The sequence below is a fragment of the Dendrobates tinctorius genome, unplaced genomic scaffold (assembly GCF_039654945.1).
Source record: "Dendrobates tinctorius isolate UK_male_01 unplaced genomic scaffold, ASM3965494v1 ptg000005l, whole genome shotgun sequence".
NCBI classification, from domain to species: Eukaryota; Metazoa; Chordata; class Amphibia; order Anura; family Dendrobatidae; genus Dendrobates; species Dendrobates tinctorius.
Genome location: NW_027361673.1, coordinates 4,200,524 through 4,227,976, shown reverse-complemented (window position 1 = coordinate 4,227,976; position 27,453 = coordinate 4,200,524). Strand labels below are relative to the sequence as shown.

Sequence of the window (27,453 nt, the reverse complement as noted above, 5' to 3'; positions counted from 1 at the left end):
CAACACAGGTGCAAAATACCAGATTAACAGCCACTCTCCACATACCCATTCCTGGAGGGGGTGACTGCCCAGTATACAATTGCACAAAGAAGGTCCGCATAGGGTACCGTTCACACAAAGGGAATGCATGGTGTCTGGTTTACAGCCTATTAGTAACGCCCCTACTATTCGATTAGGCGGGCTGGCCAGCACCCTCTCATTGCATCCCAGTGTGAACACCCCTCATACGAGACCAAATGTGTCTGGGCTCGGCTGCACCCCGAATCATATAGTGCAAAAAATTTTTTTACCAATTAGTGAGGTATTAGCTGATATTTTGGCCAAAATACTTGAGCCCGTAAACTGCGCCAAAGTTCCTCACGCTTACGGGTCCCTACACTAAACTAAATAGCAAAGCCATTAAAGAAGAAGACTCAGGTCTTCAAAATTTCATATATAACAACAAGCAAAAAGGCAGCAACACTTACCTGCCCAGGTCTAGAACAAATGCACTGCAGGGTGCAGCCAGCCCATATAGCAAGATGTCAGCAACACAGGTGCAAAATACCAGATTAACAGCCACTCTCCACATACCCATTCCTGGAGGGGGTGACTGCCCAGTATACAATTGCACAAAGAAGGTCCGCATAGGGTACCGTTCACACAAAGGGAATGCATGGTGTCTGGTTTACAGCCTATTAGTAACGCCCCTACTATTCGATTAGGCGGGCTGGCCAGCACCCTCTCATTGCATCCCAGTGTGAACACCCCTCATACGAGACCAAATGTGTCTGGGCTCGGCTGCACCCCGAATCATATAGTGCAAAAAATTTTTTTACCAATTAGTGAGGTATTAGCTGATATTTTGGCCAAAATACTTGAGCCCGTAAACTGCGCCAAAGTTCCTCACGCTTACGGGTCCCTACACTAAACTAAATAGCAAAGCCATTAAAGAAGAAGACTCAGGTCTTCAAAATTTCATATATAACAACAAGCAAAAAGGCAGCAACACTTACCTGCCCAGGTCTAGAACAAATGCACTGCAGGGTGCAGCCAGCCCATATAGCAAGATGTCAGCAACACAGGTGCAAAATACCAGATTAACAGCCACTCTCCACATACCCATTCCTGGAGGGGGTGACTGCCCAGTATACAATTGCACAAAGAAGGTCCGCATAGGGTACCGTTCACACAAAGGGAATGCATGGTGTCTGGTTTACAGCCTATTAGTAACGCCCCTACTATTCGATTAGGCGGGCTGGCCAGCACCCTCTCATTGCATCCCAGTGTGAACACCCCTCATACGAGACCAAATGTGTCTGGGCTCTATATGTGATGGGCATTGGCTTTAAAGTGAATCTGTCAGCAGATTTTTGCTGTGTCATCTGAGAGCAGCATTACAAGGAAGTAACGTAGTTAGCAAGGCCGAAAAAAGACATTTGTCCATCCAGTTCAGCCTATAGTCCGTCAGAATGAATCCCAGATCTACGTCCGTCTAAGAACCTAATAACTGTAAGATACAATATTGTTACCCTCCAGGAAAACATCCTGGCCTCTATTGAACCCCTCGACTGAGTTCGCCATCACCACCTCCTCAGGCAAGGAATTTCAGATTCTCACTGCCGTGACAGTAAAGAATCCTCTTCTGTATTGGTGGAAAAGCCTTCTCTCCTCCAGACGCAGAGAATGCCCCCTTGTGATTGTCACCTTCCTTGGTATAAACAGATCCTCTGAGAGATATTTGTATTTTCCCCTTATATACTTATACATGGTTATTAGATCGCCCCTCAATAGTCTTTTTTATAGATTAAATAATCCTAATTTTGCTCATCTCTCTGGTTATTGTAGTTCCCCCATCACCTTTATTAATTTGGTTGCCCTCCTTTGTTACCCGCTCTAGTTCCATTATATCCTTCCTGAGCATCGGTTCCCAAAACTGTACACAGTACTCAATGTGCGATCAAACCAGGGATTTGTACAGAGGCAGTATAATGCTCTCATCATGTGTATCCAGACCTCTTTTAATGCACTCCATGATCCTGTTTGCCTTGGCAGCCGCTGCCTGGCGCTGGCTGCTCCAGGTAAGTTTATCATTAACTAGGATCCCCAAGTTCTTCTCCATGTCAGATTTACCCAGTGGTTTCCCGTTCAGTGTGTAATGGTGATATTGATTTCACCTTCCCATGTTTATAACCTTACATTTATCATTGTTAAACCGCATCTGCCACCTTTTGGCCCAAGTTTCCAACTCATCCAGATCCATCTGTAGCAGAATACGATCTTCTCTTGTATTGACTGCTTTACACAGTTTTGTATCATCTGCAAATATCGATATTTTACTGTTTAAACCTTCTACAAGATCGGTAATAAATATGTTGAAGAGAATAGGTCCCAACACCGACCCCTGCGGTGTCACTTAGTAGTCTGTTTTTTACTGTTTCACCACAATCAGTGTTTTATCAGCAGGAGATTATCATTGTAGGACAACAAGCCTTGTGCATACTAGCCCAGTCAGACCCTCAGCAATGATTAGCCGCCCTCTGTCACTATGCAATGTGCATAGCAAGCTGTGGAGTGGCCAGGGTTCTTCACTGATCAACCACTAACCCGCCTAGATCGGCAGCAGAGAAAACTGTGACATTCTCATAACTGTTGCACCCTGTACAATGATACATCGCTGGAATCAGGGTCTCTGTCCCAACCTCATGCTTATGGCATGTTACATAGCAAAAACCTGCTGCCATATTCGCTTGAAGTTTTAGGCAAATTCATATTTCCGTATATTACAGTGTGTACCTGCCCTCAGATGCTCATGACCGCCGTATATGTCTGTAAGGATATCAGTCTGTGCATTGTGGTCCGTACTGGGACTGTGATGTTCAGACATCTGGGCTGTATTCCGCCGCAAGGCTCGTTCAGACATGAGTATTATATTTCTGAGTGCTATTCATGTATGAATCCAAGTATCACATGGACCAATGTTACTGAATAGGGCTGTGCAAATGACTTTTTTATGGTTGAGATTCACTTATTCAAGTTTATAGGTGCATAAAAATAAAATGGATCCCATATGGATCATTCACATTGAACCCATTTAATTTTTAATACTCCAGAAACTGTATTTGGCGTTGTATATTTTTAACAGTTGATGTCTAAACATTGATGTCATACGGATGTAAAAGCTGACACATGGATGACTTATGGGTGACAATACTATTTGTTTTCTGGTGGACAATTGGATGATTTTCATAAGTTTATCTGAACTGGCCTCAACTACAGTCCATGGACACTCTCCTGAGTGACAAGTATAGGGATTCCTCAACCGTCCTCTGTCAGCTAATGTGAGATGGAAATTAAAGATTGGGCATAGTAGATTTCAACATGCCCAATCCAGAAATTCACATGCTTATTTGTGGCGAGTTTTTAGAGAGATGGCTAACTGCTATACTGACTGCCATATATGTCTTTTTTTTGTCGTCATAATATCCTTAGATGGGTCAAATTTGTGAAAGCTACTTATAAGAAAGAATTGAGATTTCCATCTGGCAACCAATCAGTTTGCAGCTGTCATTTTTGTAGGCGGAGTTAGGACATTTAGTGATGGGTTGCTCCGAGCCCCTCCATGATCTTGACGTTTCAGTAGCTTGTCTGCTCCTCTTTTGGGTAGCATACAGGAAACCTATCCAGCCGATGAGTCCAGAAGATCGAGTTCCACCATATCTCCATGTAACGTCCAGGGAACACGGACGTGTTTTCATCTTCATCATTTGCTTTCAAGGAAATGTGTCATTAGAAAGTAGCTATCCTTTTATAGTTTTTTTTAGTTTTTCCATACCACTTATCCTTATAAAAAAAAAATCAGAAATATTGGAATGTTCACACTGCCCACTAGGCCTAATATTGAGCTTTATACAATATTTTTTTTTTCAGCCGCCGCATAAAAATAAATAACAGTAGACTATCTCTGTCCCTTGATTTGTACCAGTGTATTTCCTGTATATGTTCTGATTTGGACAAAGTTCTCATGAAGGGAGAAGGAGGAGGTGAGCTGTGAACATCACCTATTATGGATGGCATCTGCTTTTATTGTGGTCCTGTCTGTGATGATAATGGGAATGCTGAAAAGACTCTTTTGTACACAATAGGAAGGATGACTCTAGCATTAGGCCTAATGGCCAGTGTGAAAATTGCTATGTTTCTGATTTTTTTAAAAGCTTGTCAATTGATTCATGCTGCCTAAATCACGGACAGCATTAATCTGAGCATTGCAGCCGGGATATATATATTTTACTGAATGTTTCAGTATTTCAGATATAGTGAGAGATGAGACGAACTAGTCCAGCACCACTGCCCGCCAGCTTCTTCCCCCACTCCATTCCAGGTTATTGACAAGTCTCTCCTTAAGTACGCACATAAGAGAGTGGTACAAAGAGAAGCTGGTGGGCGGAGCTGGACTTGTCTTGTCTCTCCTTATAGTCCAGGGTTGGATGTCTATTCTACGTGTTGTTTGAGATACTGGAGCGTTTCAGAGAAATACATGGAGGACTGCAATTATTCATGCTGCCTATGGTGTGGGTAGCGTGCATTGACTGTCAGGTTCCCTTTAAATATAGGTAGTGATGTGAAAAAGTGGAAAACAACCATTAAGAAGAAAAAGATAAGAAAAACCATTAGAAATAAATACTTGATTTAAACAGTATATTATTTTCTGAGAACTTTCCCACAGCAAAGAAACAGAAAAAAAAAACAAAAAAAACAAATTTCATTTCATTTTGTAGCAGGTTTTACCTGCAGGAAAAAAAAGGCAGCCGAAACGCAACATGTGAACATAGCCCAAGTGTGTTTTATGTATTAAAGGCAAGGGCAATGGAGTTCTTCGCTTTTCGGCACCATTTTGTGGGCTTTCACCGAGTTGTTCCCGTTTACTTGTCTGAAGCTGCATTTTTTTTTTTTTTTTTGTAGCTGGCGCACATTATAGGAGTGAAAGCTTTTCTACCGCAGCCATAAATAGTATAATTAATCTAACTCTAGTATTCATCGCTGATACATTGTTACAGGCTATGCCGCATTATCTCCATCACATGGGTTCCATTAAATAGAGCTGAGACCACCAGATTTTTGAGACCCTGGAGATGGGTCGTTTTTGCAGGACCGAAAGCCCAGGACTGCTTATGATTCCAAAATCTGCTTTGTTGCTTTTTATTTCCTCCTCCTCTGGCAGACCACACAGGGCTTGTTCTGAAGAACATTTTCGCTAATCTGATCAGGCAGCCAAATACGCCGGGAAAACTGCTTTAATGATCCCACTAATTACCTCAAGTCAATATGAACTGTATTATTAGACTGAGGGAAAATATTCCATTAGGTCTCCCCCTTGGGAGTTTCTCCGCTTTGTGATGTCACCGAAGCCTTCGCCCTCTCGCTTGTAATTAATTTTATTTACACACGCAGGCACGCACAAGGTCACACCTGCACAACCGGTGCTGGCCAGGGACTTGGTGGCACTCAGGCTTAATCAGATCTGTCATAATTACCATTCTGCATGTTTCTGACACACGCTGAGAAATATTTCAATTTAACTGCTGCTACCGGCACAACCAGATGTAGTGTGAGAGTGGCTGCATTGGAAATATTATTCCTCGGGATACGCGCTCTCCTCCTCTTTTCCCTCCCACCCCTCCCTATTACATCTAATGTGGCACAGAAGCCGATGGATCCTGTAAATCTTAAATGCAGCGCTAGCTTGATAACAGCCGATTACACCGTTTAACCACAAACAGCTTGTTCAGTTTTTTTACTAATGAAAGCCACATGTGGAGAAGAAGAAAGGAAAAAAAAAACATTTAACCTTTTCACTTTTTGGTGCAGTCTATTTTTCTTTTTTTTTTTTCTCTTGTTCTCGCATTCCACAAATTCAACCTTTTCATTTGGTTTAAAGGAAACACTTCTTATTTCTTCAATTCAATCTTTTTTTTTTGGGGGGGGGGGTCGGATATGTCATTAAAATAGCCAGCGTTGCAGGTTTTTTCTTATGAAATTCAGAGACTAATCTGTCGTTAGTAAATAAAAAATGATATAGAATGACCACAGATACATTTTAGTATGTATACATGTGCCACCGGGGTGATGGGAAACAGCCGGTGATAATCTATCCAAATGCAGATGCTGGAATTAGGTGACTTCTCACTTGCTCATGTTGCCCTAGCTGCCTACGATGGGCTGCAGCCGGGACATGATATTATTTATGGTAGGGGATCGGCGCAGAAGTGGTACCGGTTTGGGAGGTGAGTACAGGAAGTTTTTATTTTTCATTTCTCCCCCTGGACCCTTGAAATAAAAAGTAGGAGAAAACTGCTTTAAAGGGAATCTTATCAAAAGGGTCAATCCTAATAAGTCGTCTACATGGGCATGCAGGTTATACGAAGATTGATAAAATGATAATGTGATATCTGCGATCTGATGTCTTCTTCTTGAGAAATCTACATTTTTCTTATATATAAATGAGCTGTTAATATCTACGGGATCTCCATGAGAATCTGCCTCTAGACATTATTTTACATAAAAGGGGCGTTACTAGTGTGAGACATGTAATGACTGACAGTCTGCTCTCATAATCACACACAGCTGTGCAGTGAGATCAGAGCTATCATAGTACCGTTACGTGGCAACGTCAATGGCGCACCAAGAAGCTCTCTTAAGCATATTTGAATAAAGAACCAAATGCAAATGCAGAACGGGATTTTGACACTTAGGTTCTCATTCATCAAAGCTTTTAGCCAGGATTCTGGCATAAAAGATTTGAAAAGTCACAACATTTTGGCACAACGCAAGGCTGCACTAAAAATGTTGCTGCTTTCTGGCAGTCTCATGCCATTTTTGCCCAGCTCCGATGAAATGGGTGGGATGAGGGTGTGGTTCCCCTCTTTCCCCTCTTGTCAAATCAGTGACAAACTGCAGTTGTTTTTTATGCCACAAATGTTACTTCAATCCTTGACTATAGTAAAATTTGTGTCAAGGCGCACATGTAGACAGATGCACCGGATTCATAAAGAGGTATGCATTGGATTCCAGCACACCTGTGAAAAATGCCAGTCTTTATGAATTGGGTGCTAAGGGATCAATTTTTACTAAGGCTGTGTTCCCCTACAAGGTGTTGGGCTTGACTTGAAAAATTTGATTTCCTTTAAAGGTCACAGCCAGATAACCAAAATATTGTTAACAATTTTTGCACAATTTTGTTTTCAGTCCTTTCTTCAATTATGTACATGTGACACACCTACATTTTTTTAGTTTACCAAATCATGTTCCTGTTATACTTCTATCTAGACCTATAGCGTGACAGGTTAATCTGAATTTCTGCTGAAGTGCGAGAAATAATTGGATGCAGTTCTGCTAGTTTCACATTTGCGTCATTGTGCGCAAGTAGAAACGTTTTTATGCGCATGCGTTTCAACCAGTTTCTAGACATGTTTACTCTTAAAACGCATGCATGTCCATGCACACGCCTGCGTTCCCATAGACTGTAATGCGCTGTTTTGACGCATTCCGTGCGCAAGCGTACGCATGCGTTTTTTTGACACCTTTGGATGGACCCAAAAATGCAACATGTTGCGTCCGGCGCGTCTAGATGCACACCTGGAAAAAACGCATGCGCACAAAAATGCAGACGAACGCATGCAAACGCAAGACCATGCGTACGCCATGTTAAACATAGGCGCGCATGACTGATGCGCTGCGCACAAAAACGCTAATGTGAAACCAGCCTTGCAACAGCAGATTTGCTGTTTTTAGATTTTAGCTTAACATTAGATTGTCTGCCTAACCCATTGATTCTGGTGTGACCGGCCAACCATCCGGTGTTGATAGAGAATGCCCTGCCTTGTCATTCCATTTCCACATTCCTGCCCCACTTTCTAGACAATTGTCAAGCTTTTTGACAATTGTACGTCAGCTGACAGCTTTCCATAATGAAAGGCATCAATGGCGATTAATCCTGTAATAAAAATGGTGATTCATGTTAACGTGTTTATGGGAGACATAACTCTACCAGATTGGCACACTTTATTTTATGTGTCTTTTCTATTTTTGTTGAATTGGATACAACACTAATTTAAAGAAAGAGTGATTAGGGGGGAAAAAAGAAATGCTTTTGATATTTTCAGTAAAAATCCATCAGTAGTTCATAGCAAAATATCTGTATCAGATGGTTGTAGTTTGAGTGTTGAGATGCAGAATATCATTTACAATGTTGGATCAGTGTTTTTTTTCTCATAATTATCATTAGGGCATATTTCATATTATATTACATTGTGACTGAAATGGTAAGGAAGGCAAAGTGCATCATTTTTGCCCTCAACTCTAATGTCTTTAATCAAATAATGACCTTCTGGAAATAGTTAATTTTAAGCATTTGAAAAGATCAATACCACTTTGCCACCAAAAATGGCAGAGATGATGAAATCTGATGTATTTAAAGTACCATTTCACCCTTTTAACCCTGTAAATAATTTAGAATGATTTCCATGCCTTTTTGCTCTCCATTTTTATTTTATTGTTAAGCATGATCATGCATCTTTCTATCTATATACGTGTTTCTATTGGGTGTGTATATATAATATTTAACATTTTTCAACGTATGTGGAAAAAATGCTGCAGAATAAGAATGCTTTTAAAATTAAATGTGCTTAATAGTTTATTTTATAAATTAACAAAATATAAAGTGAATGAGCGAAAGAGAAATGTATACCAAATAAATATTTGGTGTGACCACCTTTTGCCTCTAAAGCAGCATCAATTCTTCTACACACACTTGCACACAGTTTTTGAAGGAAATTAACAGGGAGGTTGTTCCCGATCTGTGTTTGTGTACATCCTTCTCTCTTTATGCAATGACAGACTTAATGTTCCTACCAGGGCTCTGTGATGGCCACATGATCACTTCCAGGACTACTTGTTCTTCTTTACTCTGAAGAAAGTTTTTAATGACATTGGCTGTATGTTTGGAGTCGTTGTCCTTGAGCAGAACATAGTTGGACCAAAGCCTTCTTGATGGTACTGCATATGGATAAGTATCTGCCTAGATTTTGCAGCATTGGTGACACCATTAATCCTGACAAAATCCTCAACTCCATTTGCTGAAATCCTGCCCCAAAATGAGTCTGGAACTTCCACAATATTTAACTGTTTTCTAGCAGCCCTTCATCAACCAAATTACTTTTTGCTAAAGCCAACTATTTAACATTTTGACTTCTCATTCTTGGTCTCCTGCTGTAAATTTTCTGTACCCCAGTTCCCATTGTTGATTTTATGTCCAAATTATGATTTTTGACCCAAATTCTTGAAGACCACTTCTTGCCAAACTTCTCTTGATCAGTAAATGGTTATAGCACTTTTCAACTTGTTGCTGCCAATTCTGAGCTGACGGCACTGTGGTATACTTAGCTATTTTGATGGGAAGTAAGCATGATGTGTCTTGCATCTGCTGCACCCTGTATGTTTAGAGTTGTTGTCCTGCTACAGAATAAATTTGGAGACAATTAGACGCATTCCTGGTGGTATTGCATGGTGGATAAGCATTTGCCTGTATCTCTCAAAATTGAGAACACAATGCAATAAGCAGTGTTGATGACCGTAGAAGCAATAGTAAGCCAAGTATACTTGATAGAATGTCATTAGGTACTTTCTGAAGCTTTATGACCAACTTGGAGTCCTGGAAGTGATGACATGGCCCCACAGAGCTATGATCTCAACATCATCAAGTCTATCTGGGAATATATGAAGAAACAGAAGGATTTGCCTACATCCCCAGAAGATCGGTGGTTAGTTCTCCCAAGATATTTAAAACAACCTCACTACTGAGTGCCTTCAAAAACTGTGTACAAGTGCACCTAGAAGAATTGATTCTGTTTTGAAGGCAAATGCTGGTCACAAATATTGATTTGGTTTAGATTTTTCTTTTGTTCATTCACTTTGCATTTTGTCAATTGATGTAAATAAACTATTAGCATCCTTACTTTGCACTATTATTTCCACACCTGCTTAAAACGTTTGCACAGTACTATATAGATGAAATATGTCTGACATTGTATATATTTAGTAAAAGGTTGTCAGCATAGGAAAATACCTTTTGTCTTAATTGATGAAGAATTTTGCATGCATGCCTTGATGAAAGGTGCATCAAATTTATTAAGAGGCTTATGAGTCTGTGTTAATTTATGCCACTTTTAGCCCCACTACCTGTAAACGTTTGCTTGCCTTTTAAAAAGTCAGGTGTAAAATTGACAAAAATTGCAAAATCTTTGTGCAACTACCATTTCCCTAAACATTTTTCCATATGTCAGACAGTCTTATGGTGAAAACTGATGAAATGGGCCTTTGTTTTAAAAAGGTACCTGGCAGTCGCACCCCACCCTGAAGCATATGAGCGGCCAAAAGGTCCATGTAGCCCATATAAAAAAACCAATGCTAAAAGGGATCAGTCAGCAGGATTTCACAACCCAAACTATTTATATACGCATGTAGCTCTTTCAAACACAAGTCCAGCAATACCTTTACATTGGCCATTCAGTTCGTCCATTACTGAGAAATCGACTTTTGTGTTGATGTACAAGAGGCTGCTGCCTCTGTCACTCCAGCTGTGTATCCGCCCAGCGCCGTCTCCTCCTGCTTGACTGTGAAATTGCACAACATAGGGGCTGTCGGTTAAGTAGCGCAGCCTAGAGCTGGAGTGACCCAGGTTCTTGATCTGCAAATACAGTTAGGTCCATATATATTTGGACAGAGACAACATTTTACTAATTTTGGTTCTAGACATTACCACAATGAGTTTTAAACAAAACAATTCAGATGCAGTTGAAGTTCAGACTTTCAGCTTTCATTTGAGGGTCTCCACATTAAAATTGGATGAAGGGTTTAGGAGTTTCAGCTCCTTAACATGTGCCACCCTGTTTTTAAAGGGACCAAAAGTAATTGGACAGATTAAATAATTGTAAGTTAGGCTGGTTTCACATTTGCGTTTTTTTTCGCGGTAATTTAGCGCTAAATAGCGCATGCGTTTTTTTTCCTATACTTTGCATGGGATGCGCTTATGTGCGCATACACATGCGTTTGTACGCGTTTTACCGCGCATGCGTTTTTTTGCGGTATGCGCTCGGGCGCACAAAATGCAACTTGTTGCATTTTTTGTGCGTCCGATTTGCCTCAAAAAAACGCATGCGCGCGCAATGCGTTTTTTTACAGCAAGACACCCATTATAAGTCTATGGTGAGCATATGTGCGCATTGGCATGCTTATGTATGCGTTTTTTTGCACATGCGTTTTTTTTTTTACCATTAGTTTAGACAATGGAATTTAGGGGTTTGGGTAAAGTTAGGGTTAGTTAAGGGGGTTTAGGGTTAGGGTCAGGGTTAGGGTTAGGGTCAGGGATAGGGTTAAGTATGGTTTGGTTAAGGGTTAGGGTCAGGGTTAGGGTTAGGGTTAGGGTCAGGGTTAGGGTTAAGTATGGTTTGGTTAAGGGTTAGGGTTAGGGTCAGGGTTAGGGTTAAGTATGGTTTGGTTAAGGGTTCGGGTCAGGGTTAGGGTCAGGGTTAGGGTCAGGGTTAGGGTTAAGTATGGTTTGGTTAAGGGTTAGGGTCAGGGTTAGGGTCAGGGTTAGGGTTAAGTATGGTTTGGTTAAGGGTTAGGGTCAGGGTTAGGGTCAGGGTTAGGGTTAAGGTTAGTTAGGGTTTGGGTTAGGGTTAAGTATGGTTTGGTTAAGGGTTAGGGTCAGGGTTAGGGTTAAGTATGGTTTGGTTAAGGGTTAGGGTTAGGGTCAGGGTTAGGGTTAGGGTCAGGGTTAGGGTTAGTAAAGTCATGGTTTGGGTTAGTGTGAGGGGCCACCTAATGTTGGAAAAAACCGCAAACGCGGTAAAAACTCACTAAAAACGCATACAAACGCATAAAAACGCTGCGTTTTTTTCATGCATGCTCATAAAAATGCTTGAAAAAAACGCAGCAGTTGTATGCTTTTGTATGCGTTTTTCAATGCGTTTTTTTGCGGGAAAAACGCGCTGCAAAAAAAAGCAAGTGTGAAACAGGCCTAAAATGTTCATTTCTAGTACTTGGTTGAAAATCCTTTGTTGGCATTGACTGCCTGAAGTCTTGAACTCATGGACATCACCAGACGCTGTGTTTCCTCCTTTTTGATGCTCTGCCAGGCCTTCACTGCGGTGGTTTTCAGTTGCTGTTTGTTTGTGGGCCTTTCTATCTGAAGTTTAGTCTTTAACAAGTGAAATGCATGCTCAATTGGGTTGAGATCAGGTGACTGACTTGGCCATTCAAGAATATTCAACTTCTTTGCTTTAATAAACTCCTGGGTTGCTTTGGCTTTATGTTTTGGGTCATTGTCCATCTGTAGTATGAAACGACGACCAATCAGTTTGGCTGCATTTGGCTGGATCTGAGCACACAGTATGGCTCTGAATACCTCAGAATTCATTCGGCTGCTTCTGTCCTGTGTCACATCATCAATAAACACTAGTGACCCAGTGCCACTGGCAGCCATGCATGCCCAAGCCATCACACTGCCTCCGCCGTGTTTTACAGATGATGTGGTATGCTTTGGATCATGAGCTGTACCACGCTTTCGCCATACTTTTCTCTTTCCATCATTCTGGTAGAGGTTGATCTTGGTTTCACCTGTCCAAAGAATGTTCTTCCAGAACTGTGCTGGCTTTTTTAGATGTTTTTTTCGCAAAGTCCAGTCTAGCCTTTTTATTCTTGATGCTTATGAGTGGCTTGCACCGTGCAGTGAACCCTCTGTATTTACTTTCATGCAGTCTTCTCTTTATGGTAGATTTGGATATTGATACGCCTACCTCCTGGAGAGTGTTGTTCACTGGGTTGGCTGTTGTGAAGGGGTTTCTCTTCATCGTGGAGACTATTCTGCGATCATCCACCACTGTTGTTTTCCGTGGACGCCCAGGTCTTTTTGCATTGATGAGTTCACCAGTGCTTTCGTTCTTTCTCAGGATGTACCAAACTGTAGATTTTGCCACTCCTAATGTTGTAGCAATTTCTCGGATGGGTTTTTCTGTTTTTGCAACTTAAGTATGCCTTGTTTCACCTGCATGGTGAGCTCCTTTGACCGCATGTTTTCTTCATAGCAAAACCTTCCAAATGCAAGCACCACACCTCAAATCAACTTCAGGCCTTTTATCTGCTTAATTGAGAGTGACATAACGAAGGGATTGCCCACACCTGTCCATGAAATAACCTTGGAGTCAATTGTCCAATTACTTTTGGTCCCTTTAAAAACAGGGTGGCACATGTTAAGGAGCTGAAACTCCTAAACCCTTCATCCAATTTTAATGTGGATACCCTCAAATGAAAGCTGAAAGTCTGAACTTCAACTGCATCTGAATTGTTTTGTTTAAAATTCATTGTGGTAATGTCTAGAACCAAAATTAGAAAAATGTTGTCTCTGTCCAAATATATATGGACCTAACTGTAATTCTTCGTCCTCATTTGCATATAATAACGCTGATTTCTCAGTAGCAGAGAAAATGACTGGCCATGTAACTGTATTGCTGGACTTGACTTTGAATGAGCTTTATGCGTGTACATAGTTTGGGGGGTGAGCTACTTCTGACAGATTTCCTGTGAAGACACATGATAGTTTGAAGTTCTGTTGGAGATGTATTATTGAGGTCCACAGTTATCAGAATAAGCCAGAGGTATCTGACATCGTATCCTGCGGCTGGGATCCTCAGAAGTTAAATGCGAACTACTGGGGAAATCTGATGGCCAATGTTCATTTTGCCTACCAAAGGCCAAGTAAATTATTACATGGTACTAGTGATGAGCGAGTATACTCCTTCTTGGGTTTCCCGAGCATGCTCGGGTGATCTCCGATTATTTTGGCGTGCTCAGAGATTTAGTGTTTGTCGAGGCAGCTGCATGATTTGCGGTTGTTAGACAGGCTGAATGCATGTGGGGATTGCCTGTTTGTTAGGAATTCTACACATGTATTCAGACTTTCTAGCAGCCGTAAATCATGCAGCTGCGCCGACAAACACTAAATCTCCGCCAAAATACTCTTGAGATCACCCAAGCGTGCTCGGGAAAACCCAAGCAACGAGTATACTCGCTCATCACTGCATGGTACCCATTGAAATGTGCTATTCAGTGATGCACAGTTTTAACTTCTCCTTCAGACCAAGACTGTTATTCATAGAATCATAGAATCATAGAATCGTAGAGTTGGAAGGGACCTCCTGGGCCATCTGGTCCAACCCCCTGCTCAAAGCAGGATTCGCTAAATCATCCCAGTTAGATGTCTGTCCAGCCTCTGTTTGAAGACTTCCATTGAAGGAGAACTCACCACTTCTCGTGGCAGCCTGTTCCACTCATTGATCACTCTAACTGTCAAAAAGTTTTTTCTAATATCTAATCTGTGTCTCCTCCCATTCAGCTTCATCCCATTGCTTCTAGTCTTTCCTTGTGCAAATGAGAATAAAGTTGATCCTTCTACAATGTGACAGCCCTTTAGATATTTGTAGACAGCTATTAAGTCTCCTCTCAGTCTTCTCTTTTGCAAACTAAACATTCCCAAATCCTGCAACCTTTCCTCATAAGACAGGGTTTGCAGACCGGTCACCATTCTGGTCGCTCTTTTCTGAACTTGCTCCAGTTTGTTGATGTCTTTTTTAAAATGTGGTGCCCAAAATTGGACACAATATTCCAGATGAGGTCTGACCAAAGAGGAGTAGAGGGAAATAATTACTTCACGTGATCTAGACTGTATGCTTCTGTTAATACATCCTAGAATTGCATTTGCCTTTTTTGCTGCTGCATCACACTGTTGACTCATATTCAGTCTGTGATCTATTAGTATACCCAAGTCTTTTTCACATGTGCTGTCACTTAGCCCTATTCCTCCCATTCTATATATGCTTTTTTCATTTTTATTGCCCAGATGTAGTACTTTGCATTTCTCCCTGTTAAAAACCATTCTGTTAGTTGCTGCCCACTTCTCCAGTTTATTTAAATCTTTTTGAATCCTCTCTCTCTCTTCTCTAGTATTAGCTATCCCTCCTAGCTTTGTGTCATCAGCAAATTTAATCAGTTTACCCTCAATTCCTTCATCTAAATCGTTGATAAAGATGTTGAACAATACAGGGCCCAGGACAGAGCCCTGTGGTACCCCACTTGAGACATTCTTCCAACTGGATGTGCAGCCATTTACGACCACTCTTTGGGTCCGATCACTAAGCCAGTTATGAATCCACCTAACAGTTGCCTTGTCCATTCCATACTTAGTCATTTTTTCAATAAGGATTGTATGAGAGACTTTGTCAAATGCTTTGCTGAAGTCAAGATATACTATATCTACAGCATTTCCTTGATCCACCCAATCAGTAATACCATCATAGAAGGAAATTAAATTAGTCTGACATGACTTATTAGTTACAAACCCATGCTGACTCTGTTTAATCACTTCATTCTTATCCAGGTATTGACATACATGTTGTTTAATAATTTGTTCAAAGATCTTTCCTGGTATAGAAGTCAGACTCACCGGCCTATAGTTGCCTGGGTCCACCTTCTTCCCCTTTTTGAAGATAGGAACAACATTTGCTCTTCTCCAGTCTTCTGGCACTTCTCCTGTTCTCCAAGAATTTTCAGATTATGGAGAGGGGTTCAAAAATTTCTTCTGCTATCTCCTTCAGTACTCTGGGGTGTAATTCATCTGGACCTGGAGACTTGAATACATTTAGGTTAGCTAAGTGTTTCCTCACTATCTTTCTGTTTATAGATATCCTGGATTCTTCTATTCCCTTAATAGGACAGTGAATAACAGTTGATGTTACATTTCCTTTCTGAGAGAAAACAGATGCAAAATAGGAATTTAAAAGTTCAGCCTTCTCAACATCCTGTCTTACCATTTCATCATTTTCATCCTGTAAAAATCCTATAGCATCTTTGACTTTTCTTTTACTTTTGACATATCCCCAAAATCCTTTATTATTGCTTTTGACATCTCTTGCAAGCCTCAATTCATTTTCAGCTTTAGCTAATCTGATTTGTGCCTTGCAGGTTCTGCAGACAGCATTATATTCTTCTTTAGATATGCCTCCTTCTTTCCATTTTATAAACATTTTTTGCTTCCTTTTTAGCATGTGCTTAAGTTCTGTGTTCATCCATCCTGGTTTCCTTAAATGCTTCCTATTCTTCCCTCTTTTCGGAATTGTTAACAACTGTGCTTTGAGAATTTCATTTTTCAAGATTTCCCATCCTTCCTGGACATTTTTGTCTTTAAGGATATCCAGCCATTGGATCCCTCCAATTCTCTTTCTGAATCCCTTAAAATCTGCCTTTCTGAAATCTAACCTTGACGTCTGAGTCTTCACAGGTCTTCCGCCTCTAGTTATCCAAAATTCTAAAATAGCATGGTCGCTACCTCCTAGGGTCCCAGCCACTTTTACCTCCTCAACCATTTCCTCCCTGTTTATAAGGATTAGATCCAAGTTAGCAGTTCCCCTTGTTTTCTCCTTTACCTTTTGGAAGATAAAGTTGTCAGCAAGAGAGGATAAGAATTTCCTTGACCTGTTAGTTTTGCCTGAGAGAGATTCCCAACAAATGTCTGGATAGTTGAAATCTCCCATGACAACTATGTCATATTTTTTGGAGAACTTGGCCATTTGATGCATAAAGAGTTCATCCATATCTTCAGCTTGCACAGGCGGCCTGTAGTAAATGCCTACAATGGTGTCCTTTCCATTGTTCTGTCCTTGTATTCTTACCCAAACAGTTTCCACAGAACTCCCAGTCTCTGAAGCTTCAATCTCTGTGCAGATATACGCATTTCTAACATACAATGCGACACCCCCTCCTCGTTTATCAAGTCTGTTTCTTGCAAATAAGTTGTATCCTTCTAGTCTTGTATTCCAATCATGTGTATTGTCCCACCAAGTTTCAGTGATTCCAATGACATCATATTTCTTTTCCTGTGTTAGTAGTTCCAATTCTCCTTGTTTGTTGCCCATGCTTTGTGCATTAGTATAGAAACATTTTAGTTTGTGATTGGTTTCTCTTTCTCCAATATTTTTTTTAATTAGATTCTTTCGTCTTTGTTCTTCCTTTCCACTTCTAATAGCAGAGTTCTCAGTAGCATTTGTCAGGTGTATGGCTTTTTCTGGTCTTTTGCTTCCCTTCCCATGTTGTTCTAGTTTAAAGCTCTCCTTACAAGTGTAGCAAGGCGACTTCCAAATACCTGCTTTCCAGTCTTCGTAAGGTGCACCCCATCTCTAGCAAGTAGTCCATCGTATAAGTAGTTCACTCCGTGATCCAGAAATCCAAATCGTTGCTGACGGCACCATCGACGTAGCCAGTTGTTCACCTGCAGAATCTTATTCCACCTCCTTGTTCCATGGCCATCCACTGGGAGGATGGAAGAGAAGACCACCTGCGCTCCCAGTTCTTTCACTTTCTTGCCTAAGTCTTCAAAGTCTCTGCAGATGGTTTCCAGGTCGTTTCTTGCGGTGTCATTTGTCCCCACATGTAGTAGCAGGAATGGGTAGTCATCTGTAGGTCTGAAGAGTCCTGATATCCTGTCAGACACATCTTTAATTTTTGCACCTGGAAGACAGCACATTTCTCTTGAAGTTATATCCGGTCTGCAGATAGCGGCCTCTGTTCCTCTCAACAGGGAATCCCCCATGACCACCACTCTCCGTTTCTTCTTCACAACATTTTTCTTTCGCCATCCAGGAGGACTCTGAAGGCGTACAAGGTTGCTGTTTGTTGGCAAAGTCTTATCCTGATGTATTTCTTCATCGTTTTCCTGCGTGAGAGCCTGGTACTGGTTTCTGAGCAGTAGGGGTGCTGACTGCCTCCTGATCCTCCTGCTTCTCTGGGTCACATGTCTCCAATCCTCTGTTTCTTCAGGTGCACTTCGAATTTCTTCTCTTTCTGTAACATGAAGAGATAATTCTGCTCTGTCCAAGAACTCTTCACCTTCCTTAATGATCTTCAACGTAGCTAACCTCTCTTCGAGATTTTGCAACTTTTCCTCCAACAGGGTCACAAGCTTGCATTTGTGGCATGTGAAGTTTGGCTTTTCCACTGGTAAATCTGTGAACATGTAGCAAGAAATGCAGCTCACCAAATGGCTCCTGGCCTCTTCCATCTTGAGATTTCTTAAAAAGATGAAAGATGAGCCAAAATTCGGTTTCTCCGATTTCCTCTTTTCAGCTGCAACGGCCAAAACCCAGTGATCGTTGAGCTCGCGGAGACTCTTCACTTATCCCAGAAGGCACTGGGAATATGCAAATGATCTCCTCAAGACTCTTCCCCTGGTTTCTCCGATTTCCTCTTTTCAGCTGCAACGGCCAAAACCCAGTGATCGTTGAGCTCGCGGAGACTCTTCACTTATCCCAGAAGGCACTGGGAATATGCAAATGATCTCCTCAAGACTCTTCCCCTGGTTTCTCCGATTTCCTCTTTTCAGCTGCAACGGCCAAAACCCAGTGATCGTTGAGCTCGCGGAGACTCTTCACTTATCCCAGAAGGCACTGGGAATATGCAAATGATCTCCTCAAGACTCTTCCCCTGGTTTCTCCGATTTCCTCTTTTCAGCTGCAACGGCCAAAACCCAGTGATCGTTGAGCTCGCGGAGACTCTTCACTTATCCCAGAAGGCACTGGGAAAAAGCAAATGATCTCCTCAAGACTCTTCCCCTGGTTTTGTATTAATAGATAAGGATCTATAAATGTGCCATAAAGTCCTAGATGGTAATACCCCTTTAAGCAATGCTTTTTGTAAACTGTAATAATTTACTACTATGTTCTTGCGTATTGTTATACTGGTTATAAACATTTGTTTCTCCATTTTATTGCTTTGGCTGTTGGGACAGCATTCATGACACATAATGATTGCTCCGGTAGGGTTATCTAAAGGTTACGGCGCTCCCAAATATTAAAAGGCTTCAAGCATATAGTTAAGATATTAACTACTCCTACTTTAATAATAAACCTTTAGATAAGTTAATACTCCACCCTTGTTTATAAATGTCGGTAATTTGCGAAAGGTTCATGAAAGGCTTACAGACTAATGAAAATTATATAAAACTGGGAGTGGCGCACTATAATTAAGAGCTTGTGCAAACGATCATCTTCACTGTCTCTCGTTAAACCACCAAAAATCCATGACTGTAATCCCCTTGTATGTAGATGATTGGATTTCGCCCTGAGTTCAGCTCTGCTGTATATAAATTAATGATAAACACTCGGTTTTGAGGGCCTTATATATTTGAATAAAATGACATTGAAATTATTTTCGGCATATTCTTGCTTACTGTTGCAAGACATCTGCAGATGGTGCCTGGTTGCGGTGCAGTGCATAACAATATTTCTAGTGTGGCAGATGGATTTAAGACCTTTATTTCACAATAAATTTCACTTTACAATACATAACTTTACAGGATTTGTGTTGTATGTAGCGGGTTTGAACAGAGCCCGGCATTCATCTGCATGGCATTTTCAGTTCATACATAAGAGGAGAGCAAAGACATTGGCTTCCGCTAAAGGCTGAATTTTGAGGAGAAACAGGGTGCTTGGAACAGAAGGTGTCAAATTAAACTTTTGTCAGGTTGAAAAGTAGCGAGATCCTGAAAGTTCAAGTGATTTAATAGATTTCTGTTTATTCGATCTTTTTCTTTTCCTTTTTAATTTTACTACTGAATTAACCAAGATACTTACTCACTAACCACAAAAGTACTCTATGGTTTCGTACTAATTGTAATTACCGATTTAGGGCATCTGTATGCCATCAAATTGCACCCCATCTAAAGAGCACTGCTTTTAAAAAAATATATACCGTATATTAGAGATGAGCATATCGGTCCAAGGCGATTTGAATTTGCCTTGAACTTTACTAAAAAATTGTCTTTTCTTGATATTTTTTTCTTTGCAATGTGCTTCATGCAAAATTGGCACAATGGCAGCTGACTGCAAATTTACAGATAACTAGGAAAGGTGTGAAAAATATATATTCCCATCAACTACCTGTCCTGCCATTGCAGCACCCGGATCTGATGATCTGTGCAACTCTCTTCTCTCATGTGCAGTATATCACAAAAGTGAGTACACCCCTCATATTTTTGTAAATGTTTTGTTATATCTTTTCATGAGACCACACTGAAGAGATAACACTTTAATGCAATGTAAAGTAGTCAGTGTACAACAGTGTAAATTTGGTGTGCCCTAGAAATAGCTCAACAAGCAGCCATTTATTGTCTGAACTGCTGGCAACAAATGTACACCCCAAAGTGAAAATGGCCAAATTGTGCCCAATTATCCCCATGGGACTCATTAGTGTTACAAGGTCTCAGGTGCGAATGGGGAGCAGGTGTGTTACATTTGGTGTTATCGCTCTCACACTCTCATACTGGTCACTGGAAGTTCAACATGGCTCCTCATGACAAAGACCTTTTTCAGGATCTGAAAAAAAAAATTCTTGCTCTAAATAAAGATGATCGAGGCTATAAGAAGTTTGCCAACACCTTGAAACTGAGCTGTAGATTGATGGTCAAGACCATACAACAGTTTAGCAAGACAGGTTCCATTCAGAACAGGCCTCACCATGGTTGACCAAAGAAGTTGAGTGCACATGTTCAGCATCATATCCAGAGATAGGAGTCCTGCCAACATTGCTGCAGAGGTTAATGGGGTGGAGGTCAGACTGTCAGTGCTCAGACCATACGCCGCACACTGCATCAAATTGGTCTGCATAACTCATCCCAGAAGGAAGCCTCTTCTAAAGATGATGTACAAGAAAGCGCGCAAACACTTTGCTGAAAACAAGCAGATTATGACATGGATTACTGGAACCATGCTCTGTGGTCTGATAAGACTAAGGCTAGTTTCAGACTAGCATTCAGGAGGGCTGTGGATGGCAGCCTACTTCCTCCTTCTTTCCTCCATGAAGCTCCGCCTACTGCCGTAAGCGTCCAGCATTTCCCTGCGTACCTATCTTTAACATTGGGTACGCAGGGACTTGCGTTGTATGCAAATGCGTCCGCATGCAGCGATTTGACGTGTGCGGCAACCTCCCTGCTTACCCAATGTTAAAGATAGGTGCGTAGGGAAATGCTGGATGCATGCGGCAATAGGCGGAGCTTCATGGAGGAAAGAAGGAGGAAGTAGGCTGCCATCAGCAGCCCTCCTGAATGATAGTCTGAAACCAGCCTAAGATAAAATTTGGTTTGTATGGTGTCAAGTGTGTGTGGCAGCAATCAAGTGTGCCTACAGTCAAGCATGGTGGTGGGAGTGTCATGGTTGGAGGCTGCATGAGTGCTGTCGGCTGTGGGGAGCTACAGTTCATTGAGAGAACCATGAATGCCAACATGTACTGTGACACACTGAAGCAGAGCATGATCCCCCCCCTTTAGAAACTTGACCGCAGGGCAGTATTCCAATATAACAACCCCAAAGGCACCTTCAAGATGACCACTGGCTTGCTAAAGAAACTGAGAGTAAAGGTGTTGGACTAGCAAAGCATGTCTCCAGACCTAAACCCTATTGAGCATCTGTGGGGCATATTCAAACAAAGTGGAGGACTGCAAGGTCTCTAACATCCACTTGGTCCGTGATGTCATCACATAAGAATGGCAGAGGATTCCAGTTGCAGCCTGTGAAGCTCAAGTGAACTCTATTCCCAAGAGAGTTAAGTCAATGTTTGAAAATAATGGTGGCCTCACAAAATATTGAAACTGTGGTACAATTTTGCAATTTTCACATAAGGTTTAGACTTTAATACCTGGGTATCGAGTTATTTAGAAGAAACACCAAATTTACACATATACAAGCTGTGCACTGACTACATTATATCAATGTGTCATATCTTCAGTGTTGTCCTATGAAAATATGTAATAAAATATTTACAAAAATGTGAGGGGTGTACTCACTTTTGTGATATACTTTATGTATACATTTGTTTGTGTTCATACATATGTGTGTGTATATATAGCATACAGTGAAGTGATAAAGAGGTCTAAGGGAGCTAGATGGAGGAATGGTCAGGGCATTGCAGAAGCGTGAAGATTTTTTTTTCCTTTGTCCTTTTTTTTAACATTTATTTTTGTCTGCCTTCTGGAAATGTCAAATCGAATTTGCTTTCCTAATATGAGCAAATTCTAGTTTTCGACACATTTGCTCATCACCAATCGTGTACAGTACAAGATTTAGCGGATCCTGGGTCGAATAACATACAATTGTGTAGCTTAACTTACCTTATAGAACACGTGCATGATATTTTTAAAACACTGTTCCAAGTATTTAGGTCAAGTTTAAATGTTGTTGGCTAAAATAAAAGTTTGTTTTTTTTCATTTTTTTTCTTGGTCATTGAAATGTGACTTTTGGTATCCAAGCATCTGATATTCATAAAGCTTATACAGCCACATTACACTTTTATGATAGGATTCATCCTTAGTAATATTTTAATACAAATAAACAACTGATATATTTAAAAAAGTTTATTGTCGGCATGAGCAAACTGCATTGAAACAGCGACTTCTTTAACTCCTTAATGACCAGAGTTTTTTTTGATTTTGCATTTCATTTTTTGCTCTTCTTCCCAGAGCCATAACTTTTTATTTTTTCGTCAAAATGGCCATGTGAGGGCTTGATTTTTTGCAGGACGAGTTGTACTTTTGAACGACACCATTGGTTTAACCATGTCGTGTACTCAAAACCGCGAAAAACATTCCAAGTGCCCGTGAAAGTGAAAAAAAAGTGGAATCCCACAGTTTTTTATTTTTTTTTAACCATGTTCACTAAATGCTAAAACTGACCTTCCATTATGATTCTCCAGGTCATTACAAGTTCATAGACACCAAACATGTTCTTTTTTATTTAAAGGGAACCTGTCACCTATTTTGACCCCTGTAAGATGCGGCCCCTGCCTTTCAGTGCTTATCTACAGCATTCTATAATGCTGTAGATAAGCACCTGGTCCGACCTGAAAGATAAGAAAAATAACTTATTATACTCACCTGGTGGGGCGGTCCGGTCCAATGGATGTTGCAGGCCTGGGTCCGGCGCCTCCCATCTTCTTGCGACGCCGCCCTCTTGCTTGCTTCATCGCTCGCCAGAATCGCACTCCTGCGCAGGTGTACTTATCTGCCCTGTTGAGGGCAGACCAAAGTACTGCAGTGTGCAGGCGCTGGGAAAGGTCAGAGAGGCCCAGCACCTGCGCACTGCAGCACTTTACTCTGCCCTCAACAGGGTAGATAAGTACGACTGCGCAGGAGCGCGATGCCAGGGAGCAGTGAAGCAAGCAGGAGGGTTGCGTCGCAAGAAGATGGGAGGAGCCGGACCTGCGACACCCATCGGACTGGACCACCCAACCCGGGCGAGTATAATAAAAGTTTTTTTTCTTATCTTTCAGGCCGGACCGGGGACTTATTTACAGCATTATAGAATGCTGTAGCTAAGCCATGAAAGGCAGTGGCCGCATCTTATAGCGGCCAAAACAGGTGACAGGTTCCCTTGAAGTGGTGAAAAAAAATTCCAAAGCTTGTTAAAGAAAAAAAAATTGTGCCATTTTCCGATACCCTCAGCGTCTCCATTTTTCGTGATCTTGGGTTGGGTGAGGGCTTATTTTTTCCGTGCCGAGCTGACGTTTTTATTGATACCATGTTGGTATAGATACCATCTTTTGATCGCCCGTTATTTCATTTTAATGCAATGATGCGGTGACCAAAAAAATCTTAATTCTGGTGTTTTGACTTTTTGTCTCGTTATGCCATATAGCGATCGGGTTAATTCTTTTTTTTTATATTGATAGATCAGGCGATTCTGAATGTGGCAATGCCAAATATGTGTATATTTGAGTTTTTTTTCTTTGTAGTGTTTTATTTTGAATGGGGCGAATGGGGGGTGATTTGAACTTTTTTTTTTTTTTTTACTTTTGGCATGCTTCAATATCCTCCATGGGAGACTAGAAGCTGCCATAATCCGACTGACTCTTCTACATACAGGTGATGATCAGATCACCTGTATGTAGCAGAATTGCTCACTTGCTATGAGCGCCGACCACCAAATGGTGCTCAAAGCAATCTGGCAGTGACAACCATAGAGGTCTGCTGGAGACCTCTGGTAGTCATGCCAACCCATCAGGGACCCACGATCATGTGACGGGGTCACCGATGGGCGGGATTTCTGGCGTGCTTGCCAGAAGCACTCTTTAAATGCCGCTGTCAGAGACTGACAGCGGCATTTAACTAGTTAACAGCCACAGGTGGATCGCGATTCCACCCGCGGCTGTTAGAGGCACATGTCAGCTGTTCAAAACAGCTGACATGTGCCGGAAAAGGTGTGGGCTCAGTGCCGGAGCCCACATCAAAAGGAGGGAGTCCGAAATCGGCGTAATATTACGCTCGATGTTGGAAAGAGGTTGAAAAGGGCCATTATATAAGAGAAGTTACAAAAAAGGAAGATGTTTAGTTTGTTCAAAGTTGGCATGAAAAGAAACACACCACTTTTCACCACTAGTGTATATACATGTGTGATAGCTGTATGTGGTTTGTATGGATCACTTCTATATTTTATTTTTGAAAGCTTATATTTGAAATATCCATTTTTTTTCTACTACCATTTTAATTGCTTGAGAAGGTATTAGAAAAAAGCACCTTTACGGTTTTGGCTCCTCACACTGGTGCAGAAAAAGTGCTATATATCAGAATAGTGAGCCTCAAAGTAAATAGCTCATATCTGTTCTTTTTACATTGACACTGAATGATATGTACAGATGAAAAGGAGAGACCATGGCAAATAAAATACATGAAAATGTTTTCCCATATTAGAAAAACAGTTCTGAATATGTAATGAAACATGATTTTTTTTTTTTTTTAAATACATTTGCAGGGGTGGTTGTGTGAATTATTGAGATGGAAAGAAGATCCCTCACCAGAAAATAGGACTCTGTGGGAAAATCTCTCCATGATTCGAAGGTTTCTAAGTCTTCCCCAAACAGAAAGAGATGTTATTTATGAACAAGAAAGTAACGCGGTCCATCAGCATGGTGATCGACCATCCCATATGATCCACGTTTCTGCAGAACAGATTCAGGTCAGTAAGCTGCATAAATATATTATCTGATGGCCTTTAGTACTGCATGCTTTGAGAGCAATGGTACGATGAGACAGATGAAACATTAATGCATAAGTTTAACATAGCTGCTGACTAGAATGAAAAAAAAAATACAAGAACAGATTAATGATTTGATATTCTGGTCAGTACTTGAAATTTAGAAACATTTGTATTGTGAGTCATTTTACCATATTGCTTACAATTTCTATTTAATTTTCAGCAGCAGCAACAACAGCAGCAGCAACAACAGCAGCCACCACCGCAACAACAGCAGCCACAGCAACAAACACCACAGCCACCAGGTCCAAGGTTGCCCCCTAGACAGCCCACCGTGGCATCTCCAGCAGAATCTGAAGAAGAAAACCGCCAACAGTCCCGTCCACGAACAAAGATCTCTGTTGAGGCGCTGGGTATTTTACAGAGCTTCATTCAAGATGTTGGTTTGTACCCAGATGAAGAAGCCATTCAAACATTGTCCGCGCAGCTCGATCTGCCCAAGTTCACAATTATCAAGTTTTTCCAGAATCAGCGTTACTATCTGAAACATCATGGAAAGCTGAAAGACAATTCTGGCCTAGAGGTAGATGTGGCGGAATACGAAGAGGATGACTTGTCCAAGGATATGGAAATGGAAACCCAAGACAAAAGTACTAGTATTCTCTTTTCAGTTAAGCTTGAAGACAATTTAACTGGAGAAAGGAACACTGACATTACTGCAGACCTGAATGACTTATCGTAAAGTATTACTATTTTTTTGTTCACATGTTAAATTGGTATTACTAATCTTTGTTCCATCCTAGGTACTGTCAGTAACTTTCTGTTGTACGTTGTATGGCCCAACGAATCTTGGGGGAAAAAAAAAAAACTTGCACAAAAAAATGGAAAAGATACTGACTGTATTTAATGTTTTAATCTGTCTATAAGCTTCTCTTAGCTCCAGAAAAGAAATTGCCGACTCTGGTTCCGAGATCTGTGTTCACTGGATAATCCACAACATACTTGACAAGCATGAATTTAGCCTAGATGTATCGAAATCTGGAGCCTTGAAACAAGCATACAGACCTTCAGTGGGGTTTTAATTTCTCTTTTTCCTCTTCTAATCCACACTTGATCTTCAGAAAGTCATGCTTATATATAAATAGGAGAGTATGTTACTCTTGCACGGTCGTGGGGTGCCGAAAAGCTCTACGCTGTGAGATGCAGTTAAAAATGATAACATGCCAACAAATGCCTTGTGTTATATGGCACTGCCGTAATTTAAACTTCTTTATGTTCTCTTTTTGAAAATAAAGTCACTGTATATTTTTTTTTTTTTTTGGTTCGTATTTTGTTCTATCGGTTACAAAAAGGAAGAATATGTACACATTTAGTCCCATTATCTGTAGATTCCGCAGTCTCATGTTGTAATTACTTTTTTTGGGGACGACGTTATTTTACTTTATTTTTTTTTTCTTTGTTGTATGTAATATTGCTTATCTTCGTTACCATACTGATTCTTTTTTTTTTTTTTTTTTTTCTATTTATATATGTATTTTGATGGGCAGTAAAACAAAGTGTCTTAAAAGTTTTAAATAGAGAAAATGTGCTTTACAGAGTTGCCTATAAAAAAGTGCTCTATGTTATCCAAGCAATTCATACTATAAGCTTCACTCTTATTGTGGTATGCAATTTTTACTATCATGCAAACAAGCTTAGGTAAATAAAACAAATAGATCACCTTAGAAACTTATGCAATTAATGTGAAAAAAAAAATAATTGATGTGTGCAATGTGTCTTCCCTTGGTTTACAATCAATTTTCAAGCTACATCTGTACAAAGTTTCTGTATAAAAGTGTATTTCTTTTTTTTTTTATGAGTTTATGCCTATGAAAACACCAGTTATTTTGTTACAGCTGGCTGTTTTTATAAATGTATCACAATTTTCTTTATGCAAAGATGTTCCGACTAGAAGTGGTTATTGACTGTAACTACACAATTAAAATTGTTTGTATGGTATGATATGGTAAGGTTTGTGTCTGTGTACAGTACGGAACAGGGCAGCCGGGAAGAGGTCACAGTCCAGGAGTCTAAACTTGGGTCAACCCTAAATTCCACTTTTTGGCCATTCGTGACTGAAATTAGGGAAAAAGTCAAGGTTTTTAGCAAGTAAGGAGGCAATTTGTACTTGCAAACACTGAGATAACAAATTGTTTTCATCTATAACACAGATTAGAACTTTAATACTCCCAATGTCACCAACTAAAATGGCAATAATATTGTGCATACTCCTTAATATATCGAATATAAAAATCTATAATTATGTAGTCCTAACATTTATAAATGTTAAAGTTTCAAGTAAAATAATTA

The 27,453-nt window shown here is 40.6% G+C and overlaps 1 protein-coding gene across 3 annotated transcripts in view; it reads left to right on the top strand.

Annotated features, from left to right (window-relative positions):
- The window catches only part of SATB1 (SATB homeobox 1), a 110,064-nt gene extending 82,962 nt beyond the window's left edge, over positions 1-27,102 (top strand). For 2 of the 3 annotated variants that reach the window (XM_073568105.1, XM_073568099.1), the window contains 2 exons: positions 24,883-25,086; positions 25,328-27,102. In XM_073568105.1, coding sequence (XP_073424206.1) covers positions 24,883-25,086; positions 25,328-25,846 — 723 coding nt within the window. In that variant the 3' untranslated portion in view covers positions 25,847-27,102. The remainder of the gene's footprint in view (positions 1-24,882; positions 25,087-25,327) is intronic. The other variant, XM_073568104.1, reaches the window with a different exon arrangement.
- Positions 27,103-27,453: the final 351 nt, after the last annotated feature.